The sequence below is a fragment of the Typopeltis vanoorti genome, chromosome 12 (assembly GCF_054136105.1).
Source record: "Typopeltis vanoorti isolate ZY-2024b chromosome 12, IOZ_Tvanoo_1.0, whole genome shotgun sequence".
NCBI lineage: Eukaryota > Metazoa > Arthropoda > Arachnida > Uropygi > Thelyphonidae > Typopeltis > Typopeltis vanoorti.
In genome coordinates, this window is record NC_143560.1 from 116,733,240 (window position 1) to 116,754,375 (window position 21,136).

At 37.7% G+C, this 21,136-nt stretch overlaps 1 protein-coding gene across 3 annotated transcripts in view; it reads left to right on the forward strand.

Annotated features, from left to right (window-relative positions):
- Dhfr (dihydrofolate reductase) overlaps positions 1-21,136 on the forward strand; it is a 132,843-nt gene that overhangs the window by 42,615 nt on the left and 69,092 nt on the right. For all 3 annotated transcript variants that reach the window (XM_090401987.1, XM_090401986.1, XM_090401988.1), the window contains exon 2: positions 17,346-17,395. In XM_090401987.1, the coding sequence (XP_090258113.1) occupies positions 17,353-17,395 (43 nt within the window). In that variant the 5' untranslated portion in view covers positions 17,346-17,352. The remainder of the gene's footprint in view (positions 1-17,345; positions 17,396-21,136) is intronic.

Here is a 21,136-nt window from a genome sequence, read left to right on the forward strand (position 1 = left end):
GAGATATTCAACGACCAGGCCAATCACAAGTGCATCTGTACCCACTAACGAACTCTGTGATTTAATCACATTAACAGTGCATGCATCGCTCGAGGCCGAAAACAGGAGACTTGATGCCATTATTCTGAACTATTTGGAGGAAAATGGTAAATCTTTAAAAGAAGAAGTTAGCAAACTAGCAGGTGAATGCAACTTCGATCCCAGGAATATCATCAAATGTAATCGCTTTGGTCCCATAAACAAAAGAAAAAATGGAACAAACTTTTCATGTCTCGTGAAAGTGATCTGTGATACACCGACAAACACTTCCAAATTAATAATGGTGATAAACAGCAAACTAAAGAACAGTTGCCCCGAATCGCGTGTACGTGCTCGACCTGACTTAACCTATGAACAAAGGGAACAAAGATACCAACTCCAAAGACAGCTAGAAGAAAAATGCCAATATGGAGACAACAGCTGGACGATAGACTACAAATAAACCAAACTAATGCAAAAACCAAGTGACACCACCAAGGCGACCAGTATGCAGGCACTGCATAGTGTTACACCTGATATCTTGGGAATATAGTATTCTCAGCCATCATGGTGTAACATGAAGAATAAATATCATAAATCAAAACCCCTGCATAAAAAAATGAATTATTTAATGGAAAATTTCTTGCATCCAGTAAAATGTATAAAACGTAAGGGTTGTTGTTAAAGTAGCTGATAAAGGAAGGAATGTATTAATATTGTAATATGACTTAAAATAAGGAATTCTAACTAAATAAGTAGCTAACAAAGGAAAGTATAGATTAATATTGTAATACGATTAAAAATGAGAGAGTTAAGTAAATAAGTAGAAAGGGGTGAGTCATAAAATACGTTATGTGAGAGATTAAGTTATTAAGTAGAATTCATAGAAAAAGTCTGAAAGGGGATTAAGTCAAGCTAGCACAAGAAAAGCAAAGCTATCGCTTAGGGCTGATCCCCGGATTGAAATATTGAGATCGGGCTTGCCGATCAAATGACGTTTGGCAAGAAAACGCCACCCTAATTGGTCGATTATTAAAAAACAAGTAGAAGGAGGAGAAAGGAAGTAAGAAAAGGTGCCGTTAGGGGAGCAGCTATAAAAGGGTTGGTAACCCTCTGGGGGGGGACTCTTTTTGGATAGTCGCTTTTGGCCTTGGAGTTTGGTTTTGGTTCCAGTGGAGTTCACGGGGTTTTCCTGAGTGGCGACAGGGGTGATACCTCCTCGTCACAATATGGAAACGAAAGTGAGCGGGATTTCAATTCCCGTTTTCCCGAGTAGGAAGCAAAGGAAAAACTGCCATAGAGTCCTAGAAAAGGAGGGATCTTCTTCGTTTCGACGCTAGTGATAACTACGCAAAGCTGTAAAGAGATCGATGTCCTCGTTGCTGATAGTAGAGCAAATATATGTGTGTTAAAGTATTCCAGAGTTACGAGAATTCTTGTGTAGAGGCTTAAGTGCTGTGAGGACATTATGTTGGAGGTTTAATGGATTTTTTACAACACTCAAAAAGAATTAAAATAGAATTTAATACTTCCTATATTTCGTCCTAGTCACTAGGACGAAATATAGGAAGTATATAGAAAAGGAAAAGAACAATTGTTTACCCTTCCTAGACACCTTAGTCACGCGCCTGCCTAATGATACACTTGCCTTCACTGTATACAGAAAACCCACACACACAGGCAGATACATTCACAAACTCTCCCACCACCACCACCCCTCACAACAATATGGCATCATTAAAACCCTTACCAAGAGAGCCCACAATCTTTGTTCCAGTGGAACCACCCTCACTACTGAGCTTAATCACATACACAGAACTTTCCTCTCCAATGGCTACAGCGAACACAGCATCAAAAAAAAATCAATTCCTCCCCCAGTCCCCGTCCCTCTCATCAACAAGAATTTAAAAATGCCATCACCATACCCTACATCCGTGGCACTTCGGAAAAAATAGCCAAGATACTAAAAAAGTATAACCTACACACAGCATATAAGCCCTACCGCAAACTGGCTACCCTTAGCCGTTCTACGAAAGATCAGCTCCCTCCTCTCTCTCTGCCTGGAGTTTACAAAGTACCCTGTTCCTGTAAGCTTGCGTACTTTGGACAGACAGGCAGATCAGCATCCATCCGCCTGGAGGAACACAAGTCGTACATCGTTAAACACAACTATGGCCATTCAGGCTTGGCTGACCATGTTTTGGACACCACCCACAGAGTATCATGGAAGAAAACCACCATGCTCCACCACAGCAAATTCAAGAAAGAGAGACTTTTCTTAGAAGCAGCAGCAGCTCTCAGAAACCAACCAAATCTTAACAAATACGGTTGCATTAAGCTTCCGAAGATTTGGGAAACAGTCATCACCAGAGGTCCCACCTTACATTCCAGGCTACCTACTACTGCCCTTAGAGGGCGCTCCACCTAGATAGGACTTTATTGTCACCCACGTGGTTGGGCTTATATTGTAAGTTTTTGTGTGCATGTTACATTAATTGTCTTTGTAATCCCCATAGATGTCCTAGTGACTAGGACGAAATATAGGAAGTATTAAATTCTATTTTAATTCTTTTTGAGTGTTGTAAAAAAATCCATTAAACCTCCAACATAAAGAGTTACGAGAAGTTATACCAGAGGTTCGTTTGGAAAAGAATAAAGGCCCATACGAAGAGCTCAAGAAAGGTACTGTAAATCATAACCTATGTTAGCTAGAAATTTGTGTAAAGTATCGTGATTCCAATACAGAACTGTTGAAGTTATAATAGGACTTTAGTATATGATAGAATGTGTGTGCGTAGATTGACTAGTGTTAAAGATTTGTGAATGATTTAGAATCCTAAGGTAATTTTGCATGTCTATTATATTGCACAAGATATTTAAATGACATAATTGTGTGTTGGTGCAAATAACGGTATAACGGAGTAGTGTGAATTAAGTAATTACGTATCCTAAGAATTGAATGCCTAATGTAATGTATAAAATAATTGAAATGTCACAAGTATGTGTTAGCAGTGATTAATTTGTTAATCTACTTCAGTATGAAAAATCAGATAGTGTGAATTGATCTAATTTGTTCACATCAGGTGAATTTATGAATTAATGTGTATGGCGGCATAATCACAAATAGCCATATTGCTTGTAATGATTTAATGTTAGTCTATAAGTATTTTAGTTTAGTATTTGAATTGTACCATGTTTAGAAACTTAATAAACCTTTTGTTCAATGATAAAAGAGTTGTCTGATGTTGCTAATCCAATGCACCGCTTAAAATCATCGTACCTAATCATGCGGAAAAATTTAATGTTGAGGAAAGAGATTAAGAGTTACGACTGCAATAATATTTAAATACTAAGAGATATATTCGAGATTGACTTTTTCCCTATTTATGACAATATAAATGGTGCAGTTGATAACCACTTGAAAATATTGTACTTAGTCACGCGGAAAATTTAAGTTGAGAATCGAGTTAAGTGTCACGACTGCAATAGTTACACTTTCAGATATATTTGAGTTCTTTCTCCTTGTTTATGTATTTAATATCCTAAACTAAATATCCCAAAAGGCGCAGTATAAATACAAATATTAGGGGTACTACGGGGAGCAATAACTTAGATATTGGTATAAGTTTTGGTAAAATCTCGGGCATAGAAGTTAGAAGAATATAGATAAAGGGAATTTGTAAGATTAGAGTAGAAATCGTAAATTGGGACACAACAATAGGGAATGTGCAAGACCCCTTGCGGTCAAAGCCATGCCCCACATACCGTTGCATATCCAATACACCAGTATCCGTGGTCTCAACTCCAACCTTAATAGCATTCACTATCATCTACAGTCAACCAAACCTCACCTACTCTTCTTAACAGAAACTCAAATTTCACCTTCCCTTGGCACCATCCATCTCAACCATCGAAACCTTTCGATCCAAGGGTGGTGTGTGTGTGTGTGCATATATCCACTCTGACATACCCTGTCAGAGAGCTTCTAACCTAGAATCACTACAAGAAACACACATATTAACCACAGTGAAAATTATTTAGAATTGCTCAACTTTGACCTCCTTTTGGCTAAAAATATCTCTCCCCACTCAGTAAAATTCATCTGCTGTCTCTATCGCTCTTCCAATACCACCAACTACTCCGAACTCTTTAATTTCCTCTACTCAAAAGTTGATTTTCTCCAGTCCCACTATCCTAATAGAGAAATCATCCTCCTAGGTGATTTTAATGTTCATTATCACCAAATGGCTTCCCTTACACAAATAGTTCACAAGCTGACCAGAATACCATCTAACCCAAATCACTCCCCAAATACCCTAGATCTCTTCTTTACCAATGACCCTTCCAAATATAGTGAATATAGTGAGCCCCCTGGGTAATTCTGACCACAACCTAGTGCTCATCTGCCCCATGCAACAATGCTTACACAGTCACACTTACACAAGAGTAGTCTGGCATTATAACAGTGCCAAATGGGACAGCCTCCGAGACTACCATACTTCATTCCCATGGTTGGACTATTGTTTGCAGTTTTCCAATCCGAACATATGCACCAAACATATCACCAACTGGCATGATAACATACATTCCCCACACCACTCTGAACTGCCATCCCCTATCCAAACCTTGATTCTTCAAAATATGTGCCAAAGCTGTACTAATGAAAAACCAGGCATACCACAACTGGCTCAAATTAAGAACTCCATCCTCCTTCAGTGCCTATACTGAAGCCCGAAACAGATGCAAAAAATTATTAATATTCCAAAACAGAATTTGAACGGGCAAAAAGCGGGAAACTTGCAGCCTGTCCTAGTGACAGCCATGCCTTTTGGTCTCGTGCCAAAGCAATTGGTTGCAACTTTTGCACTACACTGCTCCCACCCCTAGCATACCCAGATGACTCAATTGCAACATCACCCACAGAAAAAGCTAATCTCCTGGCTTCACACTTTGCCTGCAATGCATGCATAACCGACAATGGTAAATGCAACCCCCCCCTTCCAGTCATTCCAACTGCCCAACATACAGTGCCCCTGTATTCTTTTGCCAGAAAGAAATCATAAACCGGTTATCAAAATTAGACACAAAAATGCCCCTGGCCGTGACGGCATTCCTCCAATTGTCCTGAAGGTCCAGCAGAACTGACTCCTAACCTGTGCTGTCTGTACACACTATCTTACTCCATTGGTATATATATATATCTAAAAGCCTGGAAATTGGCCTATATTCAACCCATTCCCAAAAAGGGAGACAAATCACTGCCATCTAACTACCCTATCTCACTCACCTCAATCCTATCTAAAGTGATGGAGAAAACCATCAATTCTCAACTACTACTCTACCTTGAAGGTACCAGCTATTAAGTGACCAGTATGGATTCCGCTGATGCCGATCGACAGGTCATATATATCACCCATCTCTGGACATATACCATGGAAAAATTTGCGAATCCCAAGTAGTTGCACTCGATGTCTCTAAAGCCTTTGACCGGGTCTGGCACAAAGGCTTACTAAGCAAACGTCCATCATTTGGAATGTCTCAGGACTTCTGCAGATGGATTACCAGCTTCTTGTCTGGATGCACCACCATGTGTGATGGTAGATGGCTCCCCCCCCCCACTATCCAACTAATGCTGGGGTCCCACACGGTTCAGTTCTCTCACTGACCTTCCTGATATACATCAGTGACCTGCTTCAGTTGACCTCCAACCCATTACACAGTTTTGCAGATGACAGCACATTGCACTCCTCCCTTTCATTTGATAAACCTTACCCTACACAACTCACTTCAACCCACAGCACATCAACCACAACTTCCTTTAATGCAGACCTCCAAAACATCCTCCGATGGGGCTCAGATAACTTCATCAACTTCAACGCTAGTAAAACCCAGTTTTGTCTTATTTCCCACAAAAAAGAACCATTTTTCCCCAGTATTATTTTTGATAACACTCAAATCCCCCAGACAAGATGAAATTTCTCTTCTCGGAATTACCATGACATCAGGCCTCTCCTGGCATAAACACATCACAACCATTGCATCCATAGCTTCCAAAAAACTAGGCTTTTTCTTTCACTCAAGACATTACTTCACTTCAAAACAGCTGTTAACCTTATACAAATCCCAAATCCACCCAGCTATCGAATACTGTTCTCACATTTTGAGTGGGGCTCCTAAAAGCTCCCTCAAAATGCTTGACTCAATACAGAGCAATTAGACTGATAAATGATCCATCTCTTGCTGACTCACTCCTCCCACTTTCACAAAGACATTTAGTCTCTGCGATTTGTATATTCTACAAATATTTTCATGGAAAATGCTCATCTGAAACAACATCAGTAATTCCCCCACACTGTACTAAACCCATTGGAACACGTACAACATCTCTTCACAGAACACCTCGAAACCCACAAAACAAGTTTCTTTTCCTCCTCCTTCATCCCTGCTACTGCTGTACTGTGGAACAGTCTTCCCCCTGAGGTATTTCCCAAGGAATACAATATCCAGGCTTTCAAATTGAATGTTAACAAGTTCCTCCTTTCCCATCCCACTACCCATATACGGTACTAAAGTACTATAGGTTGACCAGCCAACTTCTCTTATATGGGTCCAACAACAAAAAAAAAAAAAAAAACCTGAAAAAACTTGATATATTAAACAACTGCTGACGAGATTGGTTTTGTAGAAGGGAGAAGAATTAAGAAGCCATGGATTACAATGAAAGAAAAATAGAGGAAAGAAGAAAATGGAAAAATGTAAAGAGGGAAGAGAAAAATACGAAGTATTAAATAATGAATTGAGAAGAGAAACTGATAAAGCAAGAAAGGAATGGTTAAAAGAAGAATGTGAAGTAATTGAAGAAATGGATAAAAGGGGACGATTCGATAAAATATTTGAAAAAGCAAAAGAGCTTACAAATATTAAAAAGAAAAGCATAAGAAATCTGCCATTAGAAGATATGCAAGGAAAATGAATTTATGCTATTGAAATACAAGGTGAAAGATGAAAGGAATACATGGAAGAACTTTATGCAAAAAACGAAAGATTAGAGAAAATTGAATTAAAAGAGCAAAGTGAAATATCAATAGAAGAAAGAGGTCCTGAAATAGTAAAGAGAGAAGCAGTGGTTAAGGAATTAAAGAGTGGAAGAAGTGGATGGAATTCCTAGTGAAATCCTATGTCTAAGTGCAGTGACTACAGAACTATAAGCATACTCTCACATGCCTCTAAAGTACTGCCAAGAATATTAAATCGACGATTATATGAAAGAGTGGAGTATTTTCTGGGGGGGGGGGTTATCAGTTTGGATTTGGAAAAGACAGAGGAACTAGAGATGCAATTGGAGTAATGAGGACTATATGCGAAAGGAATAGAGAAGTTTATATATGTTTTGTCAATCTCGAAAAACCATTTGACATGGTGAAATGGGAAAAGCTGATGTAAGTATTATGCAAAATAGGATTAGACTAGAGAGACCAAAGGTTAATCTGAATTATACATGAATCAGACTGCTATAATGAAGACAAGAGTAGGAAAAACTAAAAAAATGTGTGATTGGTAGAGGTGTAAGAAAAGGATGTTGCCTGTCATCAGTACTCTTGAATATGTTTGCAGAAGAAATGATAAAAGAAGTATTTGATAAAGAGAAAAGAGGAATCACTATTGGAGGAAACACAATACAAAATATTAGATTTGCAGATGATTAAGCAATATTATACTGAAGATGAATTCAGCATTTAATGAAAAAATTTGAAAGTATATGCAAAAAAATATGGTATGAAAATTAACACAAAGAAAACAAAAGTGATGAGTATCTCCAGGAAACCAGGAAGTGTTAAGGTGATAATGAATGGAGAAAATGTAGAACAAGTGAGACTTCAAATACCTTGGTAGTATAATACAAGAAAATGGAAATAAAAGAAAGAATTAACAAAGGAAAATATGCATTTTATAATAAGAAAAATTTGTTTATTAATATAATCAATAAAAATTTAAAGAAAAGGCTTAAGTGTTATATTTGGAGTATAGCTTTATATGGTTCGAAAACATGGACAATTGGGAAGAAAGAAGCTAAAATGTTGGAGGCATTTGAAATATGATTATGGAGAAAATAAAGTGGACTGAAAAAATTACCAATGAAGAAGTATTACAAAGAGTTGAAGAAGAAAGGAATTTATTAAAGACCATAAGACAAAGAAAACATAATTGGATAGGACACATATTAAGAGGAGACAGCCTATTGATAAGAGTGATCCATCCATCCATATGTTCACTAGGCATCCACAGATGCCATATTTTCACTCTGATGCTCGGTAATGTGCCACACCAGGACTCTCCATGTAGTCCTATAGATAAGAGTGATAGAAGGGAAAATTGAAGGAAAGCATCTAAGAGTAAGGAGACAACTAATGAAGCTTGATGATATAATGGGCACAAGAGGATATCAAGAAATAAAGGAGAAAGCGATAGACAGAGGAAATTGGAGGAAGGGAATTTGCTGAGATACTTTTGGACCTGTCAAGATACAGAACACTAATGATGTTGATGATGAAAAAGAATGGAAGATCATTCCTGGAAGTTGTGTGAAGGTGTGGTGAAGAGAGGTGTGAGGAGTACATTTTTACATGGAGAACATTGTCAGAATGTGTTAAAGGAGGCTATAAATTTGTTAAGGTTGCTAGTTTAGTGGACCTTTAATGATGAGTCTGCCAACTCCATGGAGGTTGCTATAATAAATAAATAAATTTATATGTTGACATCAAGTATTTTCATGAAGTGATTTGTAGAAAAGGAGACAGACTAATCACACTAGGATTTTTCCATGTAGTCTCTAAGAATTCTTACCCTGGAAGAAGGAACTATCCATAGTACTGTTCTTTTATAGTTTTTCTAGATGAAATTCTATGTTTATTATTTTATGGCATATCCATGAATTTTGCTTCATTGCAGGAGGCCAGTACAAACCATTATTCCCACAATCACATGCACAAGCCTCCTGCAATGAAGCCGAATTCATAACTGCCTTTGGCAACTGTTAGATCATACTTTGGGGTGTTAATGTTACTTAATTCTGAATGTGCCTTATAACTACTTTCTCTGTGGTCAGGGATTGTAAGGTTTTCCCTGGGTAACAAACCCTAACAAATTTCTATTTATACTGTGCCAGTTAGAGTTATTATACCTTAGATATGTTTGGGGGCTCTCAAAAATGTTGCAGTCGTGGCCCCTTCTCTTTCTTATTTGGTTATATCTTTCTTTCTTTCCCCTTTATCACGGTTCATAGTTTAGTGAGTGGCAAATGTCGCTCTCACACACAAATTTAATACCAGGATTTCAAATGTCAAATCATAAAGTTTTATTTCTAAGAAAGGCATGCACTTGGGCAATTAATACAAATTTATCTAGACAAAATTCTCAGGGAAAAGAGCTAAGGCAACATTTGCATACTAGATTGGGCAAGAATCACTTGACATGGCTCTTTGGACTACCAGTCCAATGTTCCTAAAGCTACTCAAACAAATAAATTAGTTTCAGTTTTCCTTTTAGCAACACTGCTTAACATGTTTTCCTTCAGCGCTTTCACTTAACTTTAGAAAGGACAAAATTGCCTTGCCATTTCTGGCTGCTTACTGTTTCACTGAATCACCACATGTGAGTCACATGTGCATGCTGGTTGGATCCTTGTTCACACTGCAGATTCTTTTTCTTCTGGTCTCATGGATTCATGTGCACTGAAATTCCGCCATTAGCTGGGAACATCTGAGGTGCTTGTCTGGGATTTCTTTATCCTTCAAGGGGGGGAACATCACAATTCGGGTTTCACTTAGACCCAAGCTTTCCCTTTCTAGTCGGAGATCATTCTCACTTCCTACCTCCTTTTCTTTCCCTGTTTTCTCACCTCTGTGTCCCTCACTCTATGTCTCCCACTTTTTTTTTTTTTTCCTTTGGATCATTCACCTTTTTCTTCCAAGGAGCTTACATTCACGGTCGCATCAGATTGCTTCATTGAACCCATGAGAGAGCTCCTCTCAGAGAATTAGCTAATCCTCCCTGGTCCATAGACTTCTTATGAATAGAAAGATTGGTAAGTCACAAAATTTGGTTGATAAGCAGGGAGAAAAAAAAAAAGGAATATGATAGACACATAGAAGCTACTAAAGGAGTTTTATAGAACTGATGCAGGAGAAATTTTCTATACATGACAGAAGGGAGAGAACAATGGAGTCATTCTCTGAAAGTTGTAATTGCAGCAAAGGTGCGAGGTCTAGATTTTTTTGCTTGGAGAGTAGCACCATCTTTGTCACTCATCTGAATTCTCTGCACTACTTTCCTATCCTGGGAAACTACACCTGTTCAGTTGTAGTCATAGCAAAGTTAGTATATAAGGATAATAATAGTACCTCTGCTTGTACAAGGTGATCAACATCCAAGTGTTCTTTTGAACTTTTCTCCACATTTGTGCTATTTCCTCTGAATGTCAACTCCCTGTCCAGCATCATCTCTCATCAGTTTTTCCGCAAGCCATTTCTATCATTGCTACAGCTGTAATCTTCATCTCAAAGTGCATAACAGCACACTACATGCTGAACTTTGTCTTCACTGTTAATCTGTTAAATCATTGTTTAGGATCATTGCAGTGCCTTCTGTTACCATTCTCTCAGATCATTTCTTATATAATTAATGTACAAATCAAGTAGCAGTGGTTCAAGTAGAATTTTTTGACCTCACTTGCTTTCTCCTGGATTCCACTTTGCCATATACTCTTGGATATGTCCATCAGCCACCCTCTTATCAATGTCACTAGTTTCGTATCCATCCCAATTTGCTCCAGCTAATGTAATAGTGCTAAGCTGCATCTGTCAAAAGTTAGAATTGAAATAGCAAGAAAAAATTTTCTCTTGATTAAATCAACACTGTCTAGCCGCAGTTTAAATTTAGAGCTTAGAGTGTGCATGGTTAATGCTATGTATGGTCTGTACTGCATCACACAGTGGACTGGCATGAACTCTGAGGACCTGTTCAGAGTGGCTGAGGATCACTCAAAATTTGTCAAGGTGGTTGCCGATCTTTGATAGGAGATGACACTTGAAGAAGAATATCGTCACTCTGCCACTATTTAAAGGTTACATTTTGTGCAATATTATACAAGATTTTGAAGCATGCTGTGGCATGTATGCCTCCATCCATCTATTCACTGGACATCATCAGATACTTTATGGCACTCTGTTGCCCAGTGACCTACCATACCAGTCCTTGCCAGGTGGTCCTGTTATATGCTTTGCTGGAGGCTTCAACTATCTGAAGATCAGTCATTCCAGACACACCATCCACCCATCTCATTGAGGGTCTATTACCTCTTATTATTATTATCTAGAAATCCTCCTTCCATCCTTTCATTGTGTCCAAAATATTTCAACTTTTTTCTGTCATTATTATTATGCGCTACTCCATGGAGTCCTTGGACTCATCAAGGGAGGCCCAAAACATCATGCCAAACACTATCCAACATTTGCACAGTATCTATCATATTTTGCTTTGAACTCATTCACAGTCATGGCACTCACAACATACTCTGGCAACCTATTCCATGCATTCACCAATTCTCCAAGCAAAAAATCTGGTTCTAACATCCTTGCTAACTACACTCTTGCTCAGTTTCTAAGGATGGCTCCTAGTTCTCCCAACACCAGCCCTGTCCTGAAAACTTTCCTCTGTATTGATCTTGTAAAAACCCATCAGTTATCCACCAAACGAAAGAATTCCCCAGTGTCAACCCTGTAACTACCTCTCAGCAGCTTAGAAGTCTCAATTATCACCTCTTCGTCTATCTACCGAACTGTGCAGTCTACATTCCCTCAGCCTATCTTCGTAACTAACATTGTACAGTCCTGATACCATCTTTCTTATCTGCCTCTGCATTCTTTCCATGGTTAATTTATCCCTTTCAAATCCTGAGGACCAAATTTGAGAAAAATAGTCCAAGTGTGGCCTGATCAGGGCTTTATACAATGGAATGACAACTCTTTTACTCTTCAGGTCAGCATCCTTCTCATTATTGCAACAATCCTCTTGGTTACCTTCACCACCTTTATATTATGTTTCCTGTATTATAGGTTTCTATCAGTCATCACCCCTAGATCCCTTGGCTCTTTGTTTTGGACTCCATTTCTTGTTGATGTTTCTGATAATCTTATATACTACTTCTCTTGTTCTGTATTTACTAAAGAATTTATTGATATCTTCACACTGTTTCTGTAGCCATTTCGATTTGTCTCTCCTTACTGTCTTTTTCACTTCATTCCATATTGCTCTATACAAAATTTTGCTCTGTTCCTTGATTTCTACAGTGATCTCTCTTAATCTTTAAAGCTCTTTTTTCTTGAATTAATATTATTATTACTGGCAACTCCAAGAAGTCCTTAGACTCATCGAGGGAGGCCCTAACATCATGCCAAGAATAACTATTCAACATTCACACAGTATCTATCATACTTCGCCTTGAACTCATTCACAGTCATGGCAGCTTATTCCACTTGTTCACCACTCTCCAAGTAAAAAACCTAGCTCTAATACCCTTGCTAACCACATTCTTGCCCAGTTTCCATGGATGGCCCCTAGTCCTCCCACCACCAGTCATGTTCCCAAAAAAATCCTCTGAATGAATCTTATAGAAACCCTTCAGTAATTTGAATGTCTCAATCATATCACCCCTTTTCCGCCTATCAACCATTTTCTGCAACTCACAAATCTTCAACCTGTTCTCATGAGATTCATTCCATAGACCTGCTATCATCTTCGTCACTTGACTTTGGATCCTCTTCACCTCCTCCCCATCAAGAAGAAACCCTGGCATCCAAATCTGGGCACAGTAGTCAAGATGGGGTCTTATCAAGGCTCGATACAGAGGAACAATAACTTGCTTGTCTCTGCTCGTCAAAGTATTCTTCAGTAACCAAGTGATTTGATGAGCTGATTTAGCCACTTTTGCAATGTGCCTCCTAAACTTCAACCCCCTATCCACCAACATTCCCAAATCTCTGGCCTCGTCAATCTCCTGGAGTACAGTTCCACCAATGTGGTATACTGCAGCTAATCTTTTCATCCCAAAATGCATAACCTTACATTTTGCCACATTAAATTGACATCCATTCTCCTTATCCCAGCCCTCCACAAACTATCCAAATCATCCTGCAAAATTTTGACATCCTGTGCATTCACTATTGCTCTACCCAACTTTGCATCATCAGCAAACAAATGAGCAGTTCCTCTCAGATCCTTTCCTGGCAGCTTACTCCACTCGTTCGCTACTCCCCTAGTAAAAAACCTAGCTCTAACATCCTTGCTAACCACACTCTTGTCCAGTTTCCATGGATGGCCCCTAGTCCTCCCACCACTAGTGATGTTCCCAAAAAAATATCCTCTGAATTAATCTTATAAAAACCCTTCAGTGATTTGAATGTCTCAATCATATCACCCCTTTTCTGCCTATCAACCATTTTATGCAACCTACAAATCTTCAACTTGTTCTCATAATGAACAAATTAAATAGCAGTGGTCCAAGAACAGAACCCTGCGACACACCACTAGTGACAGGCCATCTTTTGAACTCTACTCCTGAATAAACTACTCTCTGATATCTTTCCATCAACCACCCTCTTGTCAATCTCACCAACCCTATATCCATCCCCATATGCCACAGTTTATTGATTAGAATTCCATGTGGTATCCTGTCAAAGGCCTTAGCAAGGTCCAGCAGAATGACCGTAAACCCATTACCCTTATCCAGTTTAGCCGTCACTGTGTTATAATACGTGAGCAAGTTACTGAGGCATGACCTACCCTTCACAAAACCATGCTGTCCCCGATACAGTATCCCATTTTCATCTATCCAATCCTGTATTTTCCTCTTGACTATTTTCTCCAAGACCTCGATAATGATTCCTGATATGCTGATTGGTCGGTAATTTGCAACAGCAGTCTTGGAATCTCCTTTATGCAGTGGAACTATTTTCCCCTCTTTCCACCCCCTCGGGACTAACCCAGATCTGAGACTCAAATTAAACAAAATGGTCAAGGGTCACTGACAATTCTTTAGCCGCTTCACAAACTGGTATACCATCCAATCCCACAGATGTATTCACATTAAAGTTTTGTAATAGACTATTCATCTCCACTTCATTCACCACGATTCCCATATAAGCTGTTGGTTCCTTTATTCCTGCAATATCACCACCTGGATGATATATCTTTAATGTCTCCTGTGAGATCCACTTCTTCTTTGGTTTTTCTGTCTTTGGGACTGTTTGTTCCACTGCTTTATTGATTGCAATCAGCATTTTGTTGTTTCTATCCTCCAGTTCTTTTTCTATAATGTTTTACTAAGTGCCTTCATAGCGCAATTAGAAGAATGACGGTACATTGTACCCTTCAATTGGAAAAGGCCTAAGTTTGATTCTTGTGATGGGAGGAATCTTATATGGATTTTTTCAGTTGAAGATGAGTCAGATGATTTCATACAGAGATTGCAGGGTTTTTTTTTCTCTCCCAGAAACTTGGGTTTCATAAAGTCAATTGGCCCTTCAGAACACATGCAATTTACAGACAAAAAATACTAGTGGTGGGAGGAGAGCAGTAGATAGCATTGATGCAGCCTATCTACATGAGCCTTGAATGGTTCAAACATGGTTGAAAATCAGGCACTCTTCACTTTGTGTGTATTGTGCTGTTAAGGCCAGTGCGTGCTGCCTTGACTCAGCTGCTGGATGACAGCCGCCCACGGTTGTCGACACTTCCGAGTGCGAGTAAAGTATGGAGGTATCTATTCTAGGAAACGTGCAGTCACAATCAAGGTCATTGCAATGTGCTGCGGTCCAACACCTGTAACATGCACTGTCGCATTTTTGCAATGTGATACAGCCTGCTGCAATAGTATGCACTGAGCTTTACACTGAATATGAGCCCTATGATTACTCGACTCTAACCAAGGTGTTCTGTTAAAATTTCAGGATTTGTGAAGTGTTCCGTTATAGGAGAAGTTTGAGAAACACTGATGTGGATGATGATGGTAGTAGTAGAGATTTAGTGTGGTGGTGGAGAAGGAGAGCTGTAGAGTCAGTGTCCTCTTTTGATGAATCTTTGGACTCCTTGGAGATGTCACAAAATAATAAATACAAATAGGCCTGTGTAGATCAGTGGAAGTGGCGCTTGGTCGCTCGAAGTTTGACTTAAGTTCTAGTCTAGTCACCAACTGGAGGAACTTTTTCTGAACCTTTCTTCGACTGGTTCCTGAGTTAGTCTATCTCTGGCACAGGCAGGCGGGTTTTTCATCCCATAAACTCAAGAAAATCAACTGTAGTACCCACATTATTTCAGACAGTGAATATCTTGTTAGGGTTAGGTACCAAGAGATGGCAGCACATTTGCCAGCTTCTTCATCGATGGCTGCTATGATTAGTGATAGATATGGGCCAGCTATCTCTGATTCGCTACCGGTGGAGATTGAACTGCCCACTCAGTCTCCAAAAGCTAGATAGGGTATAAGGGTCTCGCCTACTCCCTTAAGAGAATAAAAGGCGTTAGCAGATATTATATTATTTTATATAAATAAAAATAATGGATTTCATTTCTTAATTGAGCACTTTTCTATACACTTTATCTGTAACTTCCTCATTCAATGTCTTCATATTTCTTATTCTGAAACTGTGCCTTTACTTGTCACTTGAGTGTCAGCTTGATATTGGCACTCATTAAGCTGTGATCTGATTCCATGTCTGCTCCTTGAAATGTTTGACACTGCTGAACTGATACAGCCCATTTCTTGTTTATGAGCATCATGTCTAGCATGTTCTTAGTCCTTCGACCTGGTGACCACCACATCCACTTCCTGCAGTCTTTTTGCTGGAAATGCATATTAAAAATTACCATGTCATGCTTCAAGGCCAATTTAAGCATTATTGAAGCATTATTTCTTCTCTTCCATATTTGTCCACTATTCTTTCCCGTCCTTCATTGTCTTCCAATGAAGACTTTTCCAATCTTTACATTCTAATCTCCTCCAATAATTAGTATATCTTTCTTTGGTACTGCTTTCAATGTCATTTCAAAGCTGCTGCAGAATAACTATTTCTTCTTCAGTACTTTCTGAAGTGGATGAATAAATCTGAATGGCCTTGCTGAAAATCTTGTCATTGCTATTCTGTCATTTACTGGTTTGTATCCTAAAAATGCTTCTCTTTTACTTATGCTTCCTCTTTTACTTAGAAGAAATCCAATTCCTGCCTCATGTTTTATGTTATTTCCAGACTAGATGATTCTTCCACCTCTCATCTCCCCTCTGTCCATTGCATCTCTGCTAATCCAAGAAGCTCATGCCAGTATTGCTCCATCTTCTGTCAATGTAAGTCTAGCTTTCCTTGAGCCCATAAAGTATGGATATTCCACGTTCCTGTTGATGGCTTGTCTCTTGCTGGTTTTAATTTTATTGCACTTCTTTTGGTAGCTGTCGTGTTGATCTGACCCCAGTCACTCAGTTGGGTATGCAGACTTGTTTATCTGGCGACATCCAAGCTGGCATATTTTATTTTTCCTTTGCATCAGATTTCAATCGTTTGGTTTTTACAGTCAGTGCATCGTCACTCATCTGTCCAACCTTAATAGTTTGTTCAGCCACCCCTAACTTGGGGAACAGATGCTGTTTGCAGCTGCCCTCTATGGATCAGATGCTGCTGTTGTTCCATGGGAGGGATTTCATTTCCCTTCTACCACTCATATCTGAGAGGAATTTCCCTATCTGCCATCCTCTAGGGATTTCAGACTCCTGAGGGAAGCTGAAACAAATTTTCATTTATATTATGAATGCTTATTTTTCATGCTACTGATTATATAGATAAAAACAAGAATATAATTTCTTGTCACATTATTATACTGGAGGAGGGAGTTGTTCATACTGTTGTTTAGGCAAAAACAATTCTCATGTTAATTATATCCATGTTTCCCAGATGTCCCAGTTTCTTTTATTGTTTTCTGATGTATTTGTAATAAATAAATCCATGTAAATAATATATACATACATACATACATACAAGTATTTATTTAATATTTAAATATATTATGCATATTTCTTATTCTTTGGCTTCTTTAGTTTGTTATAACTGCAATGCTTTGAAACTTTTTCATCTTTTATATTTATGCAAAAAAAAAAAAAAGAGTCAAAACTGCCCGTTATTAATTATTTCTTTATTTTTGTATTCACAATTTTTTAAAATTCTTTGATTTTTGATAATTTGTTAATTGAAATGAATTTTTTTTTTACTCTCCTTTTTTAACAGAAAAGAAATGGCCTTTTTCTCAAAAATAACATCAACAACAAAAAATAAAGGTATAGTAATTATAATGAAATAGTAATAATGAAAACTTCAGTTGTTTTGGATTATCAATGTATATACTCCTATATCCTCTCAAGGGATATATATATATATATATATATATATATATATATATATATATATATATATATATATATATATATATATATATATATTTATAAAGAATTGAATGACTAGAATCGAGATTTAAGTAAAAAGGTTTCAATATAAAATCACGACTAGTTTCGGCTTCTAACAGCCTTCATCAGGTGACATGATAAAAGAAAGAAAAAACACTAAAACACTGAAGCTTAAATAAACTATGAACATCATAGAGAGTCTCTATACATAATTGATACTAAATCATTATGGTTGTGTTTAAAGCTGTTCTTTCATTAGTTGTATTGTTGGGAAAGTGCATGCTAGTAGCATCTCGTGAACGCCAGTACATGATTACAGCTGAATGACAATCTGGGAGGTTGTAGCTTAAGTTATTATTTGATGAACAGGATTGAAGATGATTTCTCTAGATTCCACGATTTTTCTCTCTAGTTCATCATTGCAACAGAAGATGTTAGTAGATTTTTCCCAGCAGACTTTGTGACTTTGGTTTTCATTATTAGGATTAGCCGAGAAAAGGATATGACTTGATAATGCACTGGCTCACTGTCTCTTGTAAGTAATGTCTCTGGTGTTCTTCCATATTCAATTCAACAGATCTGTCTGTCTGCCCAAAATAAGGGATATCACAATCACACAATATTTTATATACAGGGTATTTGAGTTAATGGTTACAAGGTTTTAGGTGGCTTATTAAGAAACGGATCTTTGAAAGTGGAGTGAACAAGGTTCTGATATTGTATTTTCTTAGTAATTTTGCTAATTTATATGAAACTGTACTTATGTAAGGAATAGATATATTGCCTTTGATTCTATTTGTTACTTCTGAGTGATGTCTAGGAGGATTAAGAAGGAATCTTTCAACAATTCTCTTGGACTATCCATTAACTTTGAAAGAAGTTTTGAGATGGTTTATTTCTGTAAGAAGTTCATTTGGGTCATCCAGAAGAGAACGAGCTCTATGTCCCAAGGTAGAAATTATTTTAAACTTATGAGGAGGGAAGTGATGGGACTGACTATGCAGATATCTGTTGGTATGTGTGGACTTTCTATGTATCGATATATATACTGTGATTGAAAAATCACAGTATCGCTCATCACTGCTGCAAGTCACCATGATGGCGGAAACGAAACTACAGCCAAAAGCAACGCCATCTGGGTGCAGAAATGTGCAAATTTCTGCAGAAATTGATTTGAATGAGAGGAAATCGATTTGAAAATCAGTGTTTCCACCCAAGAAAAAACCGCAAATCATGGGAAATAACATCCACATAAAGTTGCCTATATAGTAAGAATAGGCCTTAAGACGGGATCAATGGAAAATGATGTAAATGGCAGGAAAACGTAAATTGCGGAAACGTAAAAACAGGGTTTTACTGTATGTATGTGTGTATGTGTATGTGTGTGTGTATGTGTATGTGTGTGTATATATATATATGTATGTATGTATATATATATATGTATGTATATATATATATGTATGTATATATATATATGTATGTATATATGTATGTATATATAGTAAGTGATGATAGTGGTATTTTGTTGTTGTAACAGCATCATCAGAGCACATTAACTTTGTTACTCACATATAGGTAGTAAATGGGCTAGTCTAGCTTTGGTAGAGGAATGAATCAGCACTGATTATGCCATTATGTATTACTACTGTAGTAGTAATAGTACTATTAATGCTCCACAGTGGAAGCTGTCCCCAATGCAGAATTGAATTTTTGATAGTTCTTTCTATTACTTACGTCTGCAACCTAAGTAAAACACGAATTTACAAAATCAAATCGTATTACAAATTTTGAACATCTAGACAGTACACAGCATGCCAGCCAATTACTGCATTTGTGTATTTGTGAAATTATTTTCACAGCTTCTGAAAGAAAAAATTGTCACTACTATTTGTCATTGCCATAACTACTATAGCTCCTAAATTTCCAATAAGTATCCAACTTAAATTTTATGGGCAGTATTATTAAGCATGGCATCTATACCGTCACTCTTTATATCACTAGCAACATTTGTGTAGTTAGATGTAGCTTCAAAAATGCGAAACCTCTAATGGCAAAAGGCCAAATTACTACATAGATCCACATAAACGTGAACGGTTATATACAGAAAGTGCTTAAGCCTTACTTCATAGACTTAATCGGAACAACTGTCTCACTATTCCAAAAGTTTGGGAAATTGTTATCCTCAATTGTATTAAATAATTTACTGCTACATTTTAATTTAAGTAATTTTAATTTCAGCCCAGTAGTTTTTAATCTATGAATACATGACTGTATATGTAGAGGGATTCCAATTTAAGCATGCACACTGTTTTTTTTTTTTTTTAATTCAATTCTATTGGTTTTCGTTAGTTGTATTGATATCTTATGATATCAACAAGTTATTGACTGTGGCATATGTGTTATTCTATAGTTATGAAATTAACAGTTTTTGTATGATTCAGGTGGTGCTTTGTTAGGATATCGTTGTCTTGGTATGGTTTCGATCGTATTCAACATGGCAGCCTCCAGTTCTAACAAATTGTCACCCAGCTCCCACCACCTAAAGACTATATTCACAGCATAATTGATGATTTCGTAGCTTGCTATGCATATGGCATGTATGCATACCATGATTTAAAAATGTGGGAGGTGGGAAACAGGAATTTTGTATGTGGGTAGTGAGAAGTGCTGGGAAATTATGACATCATATTTTGATCACAAGATTTAGCAGCAGCAAAGATACTGCCTTGGAAATGGGTTAATGCCAATTTGTAGATATCAGTAGTGTGTTGAAGGGTAAAGAGAATGCAAAAGATGTGCAGTTGGATTTGATCTTTGATTTAGATATGATTTTGTTTATTAATTAACTTAAGGAATTCACAACGTACACTAGAATATAAATTAAATTAAACTTTAATATATATTTCCAATATTTTGGCAACGTCACGTTGCCATCTTCAAAGGAACTTAAAATAAAGACATGAGCACACAGGCACTACACACAGTAAATGAGGATGAAGCGAGGAAGCTATTGTTTCTCCTAAAAGTCCTGATGGTACCCCCTAGCGGGCTATGTAGGTATTCTTGGCCATTGGGCTGAAGGTCTCCTGATGTACATCTCCCAAATTTGGGGCAGTCTCATGCAACCAAATTTGTTGAGGTTTGGCATGTTTCTTAGGGCTGAGGCTGATTCCATGAAAATTCTTTCAAATTTGAACTTGTCATGGTGTATTATTGTGGCTTTCTTCCACCGTATTCTGTGGCGTGTATCCAGAGCATGGTCTGCAAGACCAGAGTGGCTATATTGGTGAAAACGGATGTAGTCCTTGTGTTCTGAAATTCTGATATTCGCTGTTCTGCCTGTTTGGCCAAAGTAGGACAGCTTACAGCTGCAAGGGACTTGGTATACACCAGGTAGTTCTAGGGGAAGTGTTTGGTCTTTAGTGGAACGGATAAGGGGTGCCAATTTTCTATGTGGTCTGTAACAAGAGGTCATGTTTTTTAAAGATTTTTTTTTTTTTTTAGAAACAATATCTTGCTCGCTTTGTCCTCATTTACTGTGTGTAGTGCCTGCGTGTATGTGTCTTTATTTTAAGTTCCTTTGAAGATGGCAACATGATGTTTCCGAAATATTGA